Here is a 13,299-nt window from a genome sequence, read left to right as displayed (position 1 = left end):
AAAAATTCAGTACTACATAAAAAAATAATAATAATTTTTATGTTTTGTGTATTTAATTAATGTGGGTTAAAACCTTGTTCTGTGAGCAGCAGACAGACAACCAAGCATGAATACATATGGATGTTTATTAAACTACACTACAGTGGAACATGCAACATCTAACTAGACACAAACTTACACACATTAAACATAGATGCCAACACAAGGAAAGCATGGAGAGAGAGAGAGAGAGAGAGAGAGAGCGAGAGAGAGAGAGAGAGAGAGGGAGAGTGCAATATTTACACATCAGCTAACCACAACCTGTTAAGAACCATCAGAGAATCACATCGCCTTAATTAAAAGGGGTCGAAGCCTAGAAGTGCATCTAAACAGTTATCAAGCGGTTACTTGCATTGGTTTTGTTGATGCTGAGTAAAGTGTCCTGGCGCATGTATAATGCGTAGATTCCTGATGAATTCTTTAGGAGTTAAAGCGTCGCCATTCCAGCCATGGGTTGATTAGTCCAAAGTGAATCGACAAAGTTACTGAACTTAAAACTGCCAGAAGATCGGACTCCCCCCAGAAGATTTCCAAGGTGATATGTGTGTCTCCCGGGAACCGAAAGTAAAGAGAAGCACCTCTTTTCGGTGTGGGAGAAGTTTTATCTGGTTTTCCTGTAACACCCATTTTGGTTAGTTTGACCAATAACAAGGCGCATAGTTTCAGATGGAAAGTGTTTCTTTGTCCCACTTGACACCTCATTTGCATGTTTTATGACTGGTCTGAAGAATCGGTGTTGTTTTTCCCACAGTACAGTAAAAATAATGTGATGCATTTCACGATCACATAGTGTACATCGTTGTTTGAGGAATAAAGAGTAGATCATTTTGATACCAAGAAAGAAACATCTAGAAGATATTAAACCAGAGATACATTCATACACCTGAATATGAGCATTTAGAGCTTAACTAATACAAATAACAGTGGTAACTAGGCTCATATAATAAGGAAACAAACAAACAACACACGCACATACCAGATACATTTGTATAGTCTAAATAAAGAAAATGTCTCTATGTGTGTGTGTGTTATGTGTATTGTAATCGTGGAGGTTGTCCACTGGTCAGCCAGGCCGTTGGTGCCTGGTACCGAGGGTCGTTTAGTTCTCTTTGGAATGCATTTGAAGTTCGATGGAGAGAACAAAGAGTTGATTTGTTTACCATCTTCTCGATAATGGGGGACAACCAATGGCAATTTAGCACCCATATAAAGGTAGAATATGGGGCCAGGTCTGTGAATTATATGCAAATGTCAAAAGGCTAAAAGGATCTCTTAAAACATAAAGTCCCAACGACCATCACTAATCATAATCAGATGCTACAACTTCTGCTTACTCCTATTGTAGAGAGGAAACAGAGGTAGGTGAAGCTGCTCTGTCCATCCTGCAGTTATCCCTACCACTAATGTCCTGCAATAAAAAAAATAACTTGTGCTTTAACATTCCATTTTTAAACTGGGAAAACAGCTTGGTTTATTAGTGATTGAGTATTAGAGCCTGATGTTGTTATAATGTTTGTTACAGTGAGGGGGCCTGTCTGATTCAGGGGTTTTGTGACGTTGGAAGGGTGTGTTTGGTTCAGATTGGTGGCCATGTTGAGAGTGCCCATCTGTTGGTCTCGCTCTATTTTTATTTATTTATTTTGCATTAATGTTTCTGTTTATAACTAGATTTACTTGGAAAATGAAAATTACTTGACTCTGCTACCTGTTGGAAAATGGTAGTAAATAACAGATGTAATCACATCCTTTGAACAGGTTGTTCTAAAATAGTCGTACCTTGACTTACGATACAAAGCGAGAACTTACAATGCAATGTTTGTCTTAAATGCACCTTGGATAAAAAGCATCTGCCAAATGCAAAAATTGTAATATATATTATGTGTTATTAAGAATGACAAATAGTGATTATTATGTGTATAAAGTTGCACGGTTAGGCTATATGTTTTATTGGTGTTATTAAATGTTTTGACATTTTCAGGGGCTTTTCAGTGTTTGCATTGTATGTTGGTAGTGTTATTTATTTTGCACGTGGGTTATAATGTTAGGTCCCACTTTATATTAGGTGGCCTTAACTACTATGTACTTACATTGATATTAATCATTTGATACAATGCACTTATTGTGTGCATACATGTTTTTACATTGTACTTATATTTTAAAAATATCTGCATGTAATTACATCTGTAATTCATTTCTTTAATTACATTTATAGTTACAATGTCGACCCATCCCTCACACCTTAACCCACCCTTAAACCTACCCAGACCACCAAACCTGTCCCTAACCTACCCATATCCCACCTCAATAGCAGCAAAAGTGTTTTGCAATACAATATGAGCACAATTAGTACATTGTACTTATTTTTTGACGTAAGTACATAGTAGTTAAGGCCACCTAATATAAAGTGGGACTGAATGTTACTTTATTCAAATTATGTAAAAAAAAAAAAAAAAAAAAAAATATAATAATAATAATAATAATATATATATATATATATATATATATATATATATATATATATATATATATTACTGTGGGTGAACTATTGTTTACAATGGAGATGACTTGTTTGTTTACATCCATAAGTTGACAATGCTCATGAAGTTTAAGCAACAGTCACTAACTCATACGATTCTGGAATTAATAGGTCTGAAAAAGTAATCTGTGAGTAGCTTTAATATTATATTAGGGCCAGAGAGTGAGATGATATATATTTTTGTATACACTTAAGTCCAAAAGTCTTATAATCTTAATTTTAAAATCTCATTTTAACCTGTAAATAAATGTTTAATAATTTAAAAAGCAAATAAACACACACACACACACACACACACACACACACACACACACACACACATATAAAGGCAGCTTTCTAAACTCTTCAGGATTTATTTAGCAGCAAAGAATCAGTGACAAGCTGTTGGCTCAAAGTCCTTAATGATTCTCTCTCACTTAAAGACTAACATTTTTCCAATACAGTATCTTGCACAGGCAGTACAGTAAATATTATGGCAATTAGTGATTAGGATTCACTTCACTATTTTGTTGTTAGTTTTGTTTTACTATCTAAAGTTTTATGTTGGCTTATACACGGCAGCAGAAGTGCTTGAAGAGGCTTTACATTGTAAATAAGTAATTATGTAGAAATGTTAATCATTTTGAACTTCCCAGGATATCACGGTACTTTAATGCAACCTGCAAAACAATACAAATAAATAAATAAAAAACCTTATTATTACATTATCATTCATTCATCTTTTGTCATATGTTATTGTACAAAACTCAGTTGTGAAAACAGACTCACTTTTAGGAGCTTTCCCCTTCTGAATCACCTGTTCAGGGGTTTGAATCCAACTCAGTGTCACATTTGTGAATCCTTTGTCAGCCAGAACAGATCCAAACTGAAAATAACATTAATACTAAAGCAATTAGATCAGAATATAACAATACACTCAAATCTCTCTCTCTTTCTGTCTCGTATTTCAAAGGATATATATATTAATCACGACCAAACATTTAATTACATTGCAGCTATTTTTTTTTTCAATGAAAATCCATGGGGTCCAGTGTTGTTCGAAATATATTTAAAGAAAAAAGTATCTTGAGAACCCTTGCATGAAATTTATTGGAAGTATTTTGTTTTTTAGATGTGGTGATATAACTGAGGAAATGTTCTTGGAGAAGGAACATGTTTTCACTGTTGTTATGTGTGAACATTCTGTCCATTTACTGGTTATGTAGGGTACATACCTGTGTTCTGTCTTTCTCTCACCTGTATAAGAATGTTTTCTCTCATTGGCTGGTCAGTCAAATCAGCTCTGGAGTTAAACAGCATTTTTACAATTGATCTTTTTAAAACAGGACCTACACACCGAGCATTAATCATTATTATTTGAGCTTGCATTCATTAAAAGTATTAATGCTCCTTTCCGTGATTAGCGATATGATATTATTGTTAGTTGATTTTATATTAAAAACAAAAAAAAGTACTACAGGTACCTTCTCCAAAAACCTCCACCTCACAGAGAGTGAGTGTCTTCATGTCTCCAGGAATGATCAGATTGACGTAACGTCCCTCCATCCCACCGCATGAGTAGCTGTAGGACTCACCTGCAGGAATAGCAGGAATAACAGCACATCTACAGACAGAGAGAAACAGATGGAGATAAAGATAGTGTTGTATCTCCATGTACTCATTTGCGTTCAGTGTCTCATGTTCCTTCATCCTCAAGTTCCTCACATGGGATTGTTGCTGCCGTTGTTCTTCAAAGAGTTTCCGATGTGAATCTCCACTCCGTTCATTTGTTCAGCACAACAGTCTTTTCTGTTGGTAATGACCACTCTACTAACTCGATAAACATCACGCAGATCCAGCCTCCACCATGGGTTAGTCTGATTAAGTGTTGAGGAGCATCCCGTATACAACTGCTGGAGACCTCGATTACCATCAATAGCCTTTTCAGCAAACCTGTCCCCAGATGTTGATGACTGTATAACTGTTCCTCTTGATGCCCAATTTCCTTGAAAATAGGTGAGGAAATATGTAATACAATATGTAATATGACTAAGGATGCTCCTACTCAGAAGTACATCATGTGAAGTGTGAAAAAATGTAGCGTTGAGCCTATTTTCATTTTTGGGGTTATTTTTTTTAAGTGTTGGGTAGATTTTGTGCTAAACAACTACCATTTCGCTATGTACCTTTCTACGCATTTTTATGTAAATAAAGGTTTGTATACCTTAACTATAGAGTCTTCACTGCAATGCAGGGGAGAACAAATCAGGCAGTTAAACGCATGTCACATCAGTCAGGACAACAGGATTACTGTTAATTTTAATGTACTATTTTTTATTTTGTATAAATGTAGGTAATACTGTATTCATGTAGTATAAAACTATATAAAATATACTGTATTAAGAAATGTAAATAAATAAGGGATGTATCAGGGACACAATGCTTGTGTGGTGTATTGTAAAAAAAGACCCAAAAGTCTCATGCAACTGAAAGATTATTTGTTTTTAATTAACTTTAGTCAAATGTATTTGCAATCAACTGTATCCAGCTTATGTTTACAAAAGTGTGAACCAAATGGCCCATATAATTAGCCTCTTAGGTCAACATCAGTTCATCATAAGGTTACACTATCATTGGCTCTCCATGGGGTGTTATTGTATTGTTTGTAGCACATTTGTTACCAGGTATAAAGGTCTGGTCTCACAGACAGAACCTTGGGTTAAGATTGTTTGAAGGATTGACATGCTAACATCACTGATGAAGAACTGCTACACTGCTACCTTCAATAAATTCTTCTCCCCACAAGAACTTTGGTCAAGCTTACATATTTTATGTATTAGAGAAATCTAGTACATTGGCGAGCCACCCAAACTACTGCTCAGCCAAATACAGCAAAATCTAACACAACACAAACCATATATTCCAAGTGTTCTAGGACTATAAGATAGGCTTCGGTGGGAAGAAAAAAAAAATTTTGATATATATTTTTTATATATTATATCTTATATTATTTAACGAAAATCCTGACCTTGACCATTGATCTCTGTGCATGACTGTGCGTTCATGGGACTCTATTACCAACATAGTGTGTGTTTATTCCAATAAGCCAAGGAAATGCACAAGTTGTGCAATGGCTCACTCCTTCACACTTCATCTTTAATGTATTTATATATATTTTAATTATGGCATATTACATATTAAAAAGTGCTCTACAGCAGTGACTTACCCATCACCTTCCCGTAGACTTCGACCTCACAGAGAGTAAGAGTCTTCAGATTTCCAGAAATATGAACAATCACGTAACGTCCCTCAATCCCACCGCATGAGAAGTTGGATGTGGCTCCAGAAGGAATAGTAGAAATTACAGCACATCTACAGACAGAAAGAACATCTGCTATCGGATTCTGATCATTCTCAGTTGTAGACAGAGATAAACCGCAAAGAAATCCTCACACGGTGTTGCTGTAAATGTCGTCAGGGAAGTTCCCAACACGAATCACCGCCCCGTTTATCCTCTGATAAGCGGTGAGGTGATGTCTGTTAGTGATGGCCACTTTGTTCACTTGGTATTCATTCAGCAGATCCACTCTCCACCACGGGTTGGTTTCTGTGAGGGTGTGTGCACATCTGTTGCGCAAACCATCAACAGCATAGCTAGAAATCCAGCTGGAATCCCAATCGGACGATTGGTTTGTGTTGCGCCATAGTGCTGCGTTCTCTGGAAAATGTTTCAAGAATCGGGGGCAGTAAACTATCACCTAAATTGAGTTCTATTTGGAATTGTTTATCAATCTTAATGAATGGATGTCAGAGGAATCTTGAAGTTTGCCCTTGCGGAAGTAGATTTTTAAACTCTGAAATCTCTTTGCTTCTAGGCCTATATTGATTTAGTGATATTATATTATTAGGAGTGTATAATTTAACATAGGAACTGGACAATTGTTTGAAATGCAGTCTTGAAGAGTGTTTGTTGTCTAGATTGTCAATGTTTTACAATGTGAAGTATTTTGCAAAAAAAAAAAAAAGCTGGACCAAATGAAGGTAATGTCATTAAACTTAACAAATTCTTACCATCTGCTCCATTTGCGGTTTCTTGAATTGATAAAAACCCTGTGTGAACAACGAGATTCAAATAAATTCCAGAGAATATTTAAATGAAATGCTCATTTGAATTACTCTGTTGTGAATGAGAACATCACTTGGTCTTTTGGAGTTAAAAGTAAAAAAACCAAAAACATTGCAGTCTGTTAACAGATGTAACCTTGAGAACAAATGAATCAGACTGGATCAAATGATTCAACGAATAGATCGGAGTGATTTGTTCATGATACTTTTCTTATAACTGTCATCAGCATGTGGTGTGGAAAATGTTTGCCTGTTCCTCGCACACAATATTGTATGACTTCCGCACACAAGTCTTGCAGACAGATGTTGTGGTTCTTCATTTAGTACGATTATTAATGTTAAGAATTCTTCATTTACAAAGTTTTGTTTTGTGGTGAACGATCTCTAATAAAATAGTGCAGTAAATAAACCAGCCTTGAAACAAGTAAATTATGTCAATCTAACGTGAATCACGTAGAATCCCTACCCGACTTTAATGAATTTCAAACACTAAATTTGTTTTATAGAGCAAAAAAAAAAAAAACTATTCTAGAAATCTAGAGCTAAATGGTGCAAACCTGTATGATGAGAATAACGAAGTGCATGATAATGCAGAACATGAAAAATAACCATGAAAAAACAATTTATTATACATGAGCAACATGCAATGAAAACTGATGTAGAATATTTTGGTTTGGCAAGAATTCTTGCTGTGAATCCACATTAGAGGATGTGTTTAAACTAGGGATGTTCATTTTAACCGTTAACCGACCGATAAGAATTTTGACCGATTAATACAATCAGTTAAACGGTTATTTTTTACACTTATTTATTTATTTCTGTAATTTATCAAGATATTTTAACAGGTTTAATGCATGGTTAAAATAAGCTACGCGTATAAAATAAATAAATAAATAAATAAACGTTTTTTAGAAAGAGAAAAAAAAAGTCGCCTATAAGCAGTGTTGTAATGTAACGGAGTACAAATACTTCGTTACTGTACTTAAGTAGAAATTTCACGTATCTGTACTTTACTTCGCTATTTAAATTTATGTCAACTTTCACTTTTACTCCACTACATTTCCTAGATAAAATGTATACTTTTACTCCGATACATTTCCACTAAGCATCTTCGTTACTCGTTACTACAAAATAAAATGATCATAAGAAGAAATGTGTGCGACTGCAATAAGGGAGGTTTGGCGAATCACTTCTCCTAGATTCGCACACTCCACACGCTCTATTTCAGCGTAATGCTTGTTTGTTGCCAAAAAGGCGGAGGAAGCACAACTGAAACCGCCGGCGCCATATGGAAGCACCAACTGGAGGACCTCCCGTTATCTTAGACGACCACCCCGACGATAGTGGTGAACTCGGTGAACAGGTTGAAGATAACGTTATACACCCGTGGCCGTATTTGCAAGAAATGTTTCTGTACATTGGAGTGAAAGATTCTTCCTACCGGATGAAGTGCCTCTTATGCCTACCGAAAGTCACTGAAATTTTGGCATTCAAGAACTCCCCGTCCAACCTGAAGAAGCACATCGAGGTAGGTTAAATTAATAGTTATTCAGTAAAGCCACAATGTCAATGTGATTCAACATTAGTTATCATAAGCCGTATCAGATCTGGCTAGCTAACGTGATGGCCAGGCTAACGTCTGCTTGTTTTAAGCATGGCTAATTAACTGACATGGCGCACATGTTAAAACCCCCTCAGCTGTTCTAAATCCACTGTAAAACACGGCTTCAAGGGGCTTTTTGCTTTTATAAAACGGTTACTCTATTAAAATATTCATTTTAATATTTGTTTTATTCATAAAATAGACACCAGCAACAAAAAAATATAACGTTATAACACATGTATTCCTCCGCCAAGCAATGTAGTTCCAAAGAGGTTGCCAAGCAACAAAGCAAACAAATCAACAGAATCAAGGACTTGAACTAACCGTTTTATAAATTGTGAATGTACGCTTGCATTGTTCATCAAAGTCACAGTGCTTTTATTGCCACACAACGAATTGGCTGATTTTTTCTTAGTAGAGCAGTTAACTTAAGGTACATGCAGTGGGAGATAAACGATAACACAAGTACAGTACACTACAGGCTACAAAACACACAACAGCAGGTTGTACCAGTTAATAGTGTTATTGCCTAGGTGTCAAGGGTGGCAGTCTGAGTGTTTATAATTCTATGTTATTGAATCAAGATAATATGGTGACATTTAAGTTAACACGTTTTTAAAAATGAAACTAGGTTTATATTCCCATCAGTAATGCAAATTAGAACTAGTTTCTAGTAATTTGCATCACTGATGGAAATATAGTTTCATAAACATTATCTAACTGCAAGTAAGTTAAACAGTCAAATGACAATTGTTTGTGACTTTTAAATCTTGTAGCTAAAGTTGCTCATTAAATGTCTCTCCCTCTGAAACAGAGAAAGCATGTACACCACCTCAAAAAGTATGAAGGGCTTACATCAACAAAGAGAAAAAGAGCTCCTGAGACTCCCACCACCACCTCCAGCATCAAGCAGACCACATTGGTGAACACCAGGACTGTGTCTCAGAGGTCCATTGACAAAGCTATAGTGACTTATGTGGTCCAAGGATTCCGGCCATTTCATGTTGTTGAAGAACAACCATTTCAAGATTTTGTGAAGGAACTGCAGCCTATTGCAAAAATTATGTCACGGCTAACTCTGCGCTCCATGATTGATGATGCCTCCAGGGGAATGAAGAGGGCTGTGACTGAGGCCATGAGGGGAGTTGACCATATCGCCACCACCACCGACTGCTGGTCTGTCAGAAGGCGGAGCTTCATTGGTGTTACTGCCCATTGGATTGACCCCGACAGTCTCAAAAGATGCTCAGCAGCCCTAGCCTGTAAACAGCTGAGAGGTTCGCACACATTTGATGTGTTGGCAAGTGCCCTGAATGACATGCACTCTGAATTTGAAATTCGGGGGAAGATTGTGCGAACAACAACAGACAATGCTTCTAACTTCATAAAAGCGTTCAACATTTTTGGTGAAGATGAGAACAATAATGCCATTGGAAGTGATGGTGATCATGGCAGTGCACCTCAACCAGGAGAGGAAGAAGATGATCAAGAAGGGGATGAAGAAGTGGAGTGTGTTGATGTGTCAGCACTTCTGACTGAAGATGATGGTTTAGAGTTCCAGCTCCCAAAGCACCAGCGCTGTGCTTGTCACCTACTCAACCTAATAGCTACTGTTGATGCCATAAAAGCCACATCCAATGAGGCGTACAAGAAAGTGTACCGTTCAACATTTGGCAAGTGTAGTGCACTTTGGAACAAATGTGGAAAATCCACCCTTGCAGCCGAAATGGTTGAACCCTCCAGCTGCTGCGCCCGAATTCCACCAGGTGGAACTCCCTGTTCCTGGCAGTGGAAAGACTGCTGAGAATAATCAAAGAAAAGGGAGAGGGGACCATCAGAGTCATCTGCACTGACTTAAAGCTTCCAATGTAAGTAGGAATTATGTGTTTTATTTTGTTTTATTTCATCATCATCGAACATCTGGAATGTCTTTCTTTGTCCCATTCTTTCGTGGACACTAATAATAACTTTACATTACATCACATTGTATCCCAACTTCCACTTATTATTGGTCAATTTTACTGAATTACTCTTCCAGCAGTTATTTTGATGAATCCAATGAAATGGTTACAGTGTTATAAAAACAATGTTGTTTTGTTTTTAACAGGTTTAATCCAGCTGAACTCGCCTTTCTCGCAGAGTATGCTGCTGTCGCTCAGGCTACCAACATCTTGCAAGCAGAAGCAAATGCCATGATGGGCTGGCTACTTCCAACCATCAACCTGCTCACTGTCAAACTTGACAGAGTCAAGTTGCCACTGAAGTACTGCAAGCCTCTGGTGGATGCTCTACAGGTAACTTTAATTATTTTATTTATTTTCTATTGTCTTAACTCTTCAATGATAAATATAATGATAAATTATATTTAAGTTCCTTTGGCACTTTGTCTCAATGCTTAAATGTTTTATGTAAAGTACATTTTGAATTGCCTTGTTGCTGAAATGTGCTATAAATAACCTGCCTTGCAGGTGGGAATCATGAACCGTTTTGGCCACATGTCAGGAGAACCAGAGTTGATCGCTGCTGCGATTCTGCTTCCGAAATTCCGAACGATGTGGACAAAGGATGAAGCCACAATCAAAACGGGTACGATATCATGGTGATAGTGAAACATTAGATGTATATTTTCACAATTTGTCATACTGGCAATTCACAAATCAAGATTCTGATTGCTGCACAACAAATGTACCATCGGTAATAATAAAGAAACCTTGAATTATAGGTGCATGGATAGTACATGAAACTAAAATAACAAACCTTAAATTAAAAGTTTGTGTTGGGGTCATGGCAGATTAGACAGTTGCATAATTTATATTTTTATCCACACTATTTCAGGAACTGACTACATCAGGCAGCATCTGGAAGAGCCCTCACTGCAGATAGGCGATGCTTGCAGGTCCACTTCGTCTGATGAAGATGACTTTTTATCTGCCCTGCAGTCGTCTCAAATACAAGATGGCACCAAACAGCTGGATGGGTACTTGGCCTGTTCAGCAGATCACATGGACTTGCTGAAGTCCTTCCCAGCAGTGTGCAAGCTTTCTGTGAAGCTGAACACCTCTACCTGCCTCAGCGGCCTGTGAAAGGCTATTTAGCATCGCAGGACTTGTCTTCAGTCCAAGAAGAGTAAGACTGAATTCTGGCAACTTTGAAAACCAGCTTCTTTTGAAGATGAACAGACACCTTTTCAGTTTCAACTAATGACTGGCCTATTAGTAGCTGCTGGACGTGTGTGTGTGTGTGTGTGTGTGTGATGGGGAGTAACCCCTACAAATGCTCATACCACATGACCAAAATGTTCTCCCTACCAGCAGGTGTTTTGTTTTTGAAAGAAATTAAGTTATTTATTTTTCATTTTACATTTTTAGTTCATACAAAAGTGAAATTTCTGTTTCTGTTTTTTTCTTTGATGTCAGCTCAAAAAATATGCTGTTTGTTTTTTGAACTTAAGAGAATTGTGCCTGAAAAGTCCTGGAAAATACTAATTTTGTGAGAGTGAGATTAAGAAGATACCCTGAATATGCTTCATGCTTTACTATAAGAAAGCCACAATAAAGTTCACAATCAAAGTTCTAACCGCTTGCTTTAAACATTTTTACTTTTTACTTTTACTTCAAATGCTTAAGTACATTAAATATCAGAAAATTACTTTTGGTACTTAAGTACAGTACATATCAGATACTTTAAGACTTTTACTTAAGTACTATTGTAAAAGGTAACTTTCACTTCTACCAAAGTATTTTTCTAGTACGATACTTGTACTTTTACTCAAGTATTGCTTTCTAGTACTTTATACAACACTGCCTATAAGTCGCATTTTATTATTTCATTCAGAAATAGGCTGACGCGAATTACAAATATTCTAATAAACACTGTAAACATAGCTATGCTATTTTAGTTCCCCTCACTCCACAACAAATCCTTTAAATTAAAAGTAGCCTATGAAAGAACAAGAATTAAAAATGTAAGAAGCTATAGCGACAAACGAATTAAGGCTCAATGAAACTGAAACCAATGTTGGGTCTCTCGTCCTTTTAGTCATGAAGATAATCGGAATTGTAAAAGGTTGCTTGCTGCTTTTTGCGTATGTAAAATAAATCCCCGGAAAACAAATGTTAGTATTTTTAACGGGTCACAGACACTTATTCCTTCTAATTTAATTTTAGTTCTAATTTAAAATAATCTTGTAGGCTAACGGTAAATAATCGGTTAAGGAGCGTCGGTTGTCGGTTAGGAAAAATAACCGAAATGAACATCCCTAGTTTAAACTAAAATATTAACAGTGACATCTCCAAACAAAGGGGAACATCTAGTAAAACAGCATATACTGAATGTTGTACATTACCCAGTAAGATCCACAGGCACTTGCAGAGCTTCTTCATGGCTGATTAAAGGTGTCAGTCTTTCTTTTGGGATGGAGAGTGTGAGTGTTATCAGTTTTATGGAGGATGGTCTGTGTAAATGTGCATCACATGACCAACCTCATCTCTCCTCCTCTCCATCTCCATCACTTACCTCTCAGACTGGAGGGTCTCGCGGCCATCCCGAACTCCCACGCGTTACTGTCGCGGGCTATGGCGAGATGAGGAGTGCACGCTGTGGGGCAGACAAACGGACAGGAACCAAACAAAATGACTTTCGAAAACGAAAAACAAAACGGTGAAAAGGGGGGCGCCGCTTACTGTTACGGTCTGGTCTTCTGTCACGGTGCACACAGCAGGGAGGAACGAGGAACACGGAGACGAGGATAAACTTCAAAATAATAGTCTTTAATGACGACATCAGGGCCAAATGTGGAAACAAGAGGCGGGAACACATGACACACACGACAGATGACTGACATACATGTTCTGATGCATCATAAATAGCTGACTACTCGCTTTGAACTCCATATTCTACACTGTAAAAAATATGTTGAAAAAGTCATGACAACTTATGTTTTAAAGTTACTTTAACTCATCACAATAATTTAAGCAATTTCAACTTTTTTTGTAAGTTATGCTAGATTCAACTTGAT

The 13,299-nt window shown here is 37.0% G+C and overlaps 2 protein-coding genes across 4 annotated transcripts; one reads left to right on the top strand and one right to left on the bottom strand.

The window, feature by feature from the left end:
* Nucleotides 1–2,826: 2,826 nt before the first annotated feature.
* On the bottom strand, nt 2,827–13,030 carry LOC131544671 (uncharacterized). Of its 2 annotated transcripts, XM_058783051.1 has the most exons (10): nt 12,798–13,030; nt 12,628–12,684; nt 6,626–6,664; nt 6,008–6,272; nt 5,781–5,926; nt 4,280–4,559; nt 4,039–4,178; nt 3,812–3,903; nt 3,344–3,440; nt 2,827–3,234 (listed from the first exon to the last, which is right to left on the bottom strand). In XM_058783051.1, exons 2-10 carry the CDS (start codon nt 12,662–12,664, stop codon nt 3,215–3,217), a joined length of 1,116 nt encoding a protein of 371 aa, XP_058639034.1. In that variant the 5' UTR covers nt 12,665–12,684; nt 12,798–13,030; the 3' UTR covers nt 2,827–3,214. The 2 variants fall into 2 exon arrangements, with proteins under 2 accessions (XP_058639034.1, XP_058639035.1); XM_058783052.1 differs by lacking the exon at nt 2,827–3,234 and having other exon boundaries at nt 3,376–3,440; nt 3,812–3,857.
* On the top strand, nt 7,670–10,435 carry LOC131544677 (uncharacterized). Of its 2 annotated transcripts, XM_058783058.1 has the most exons (3): nt 7,670–8,207; nt 9,099–10,150; nt 10,390–10,435. In XM_058783058.1, the coding sequence occupies exon 2, from the start codon at nt 9,346–9,348 to the stop codon at nt 10,084–10,086; it is 741 nt and encodes a 246-aa protein (XP_058639041.1). In that variant the 5' UTR covers nt 7,670–8,207; nt 9,099–9,345; the 3' UTR covers nt 10,087–10,150; nt 10,390–10,435. The 2 variants fall into 2 exon arrangements, with proteins under 2 accessions (XP_058639041.1, XP_058639040.1); XM_058783057.1 differs by lacking the exon at nt 7,670–8,207 and having other exon boundaries at nt 8,944–10,150.
* Nucleotides 13,031–13,299: the final 269 nt, after the last annotated feature.

Source organism: Onychostoma macrolepis, chromosome 07, assembly GCF_012432095.1.
Source record: "Onychostoma macrolepis isolate SWU-2019 chromosome 07, ASM1243209v1, whole genome shotgun sequence".
NCBI lineage: Eukaryota > Metazoa > Chordata > Actinopteri > Cypriniformes > Cyprinidae > Onychostoma > Onychostoma macrolepis.
This window is presented reverse-complemented; position numbering and strand designations above follow the sequence as displayed.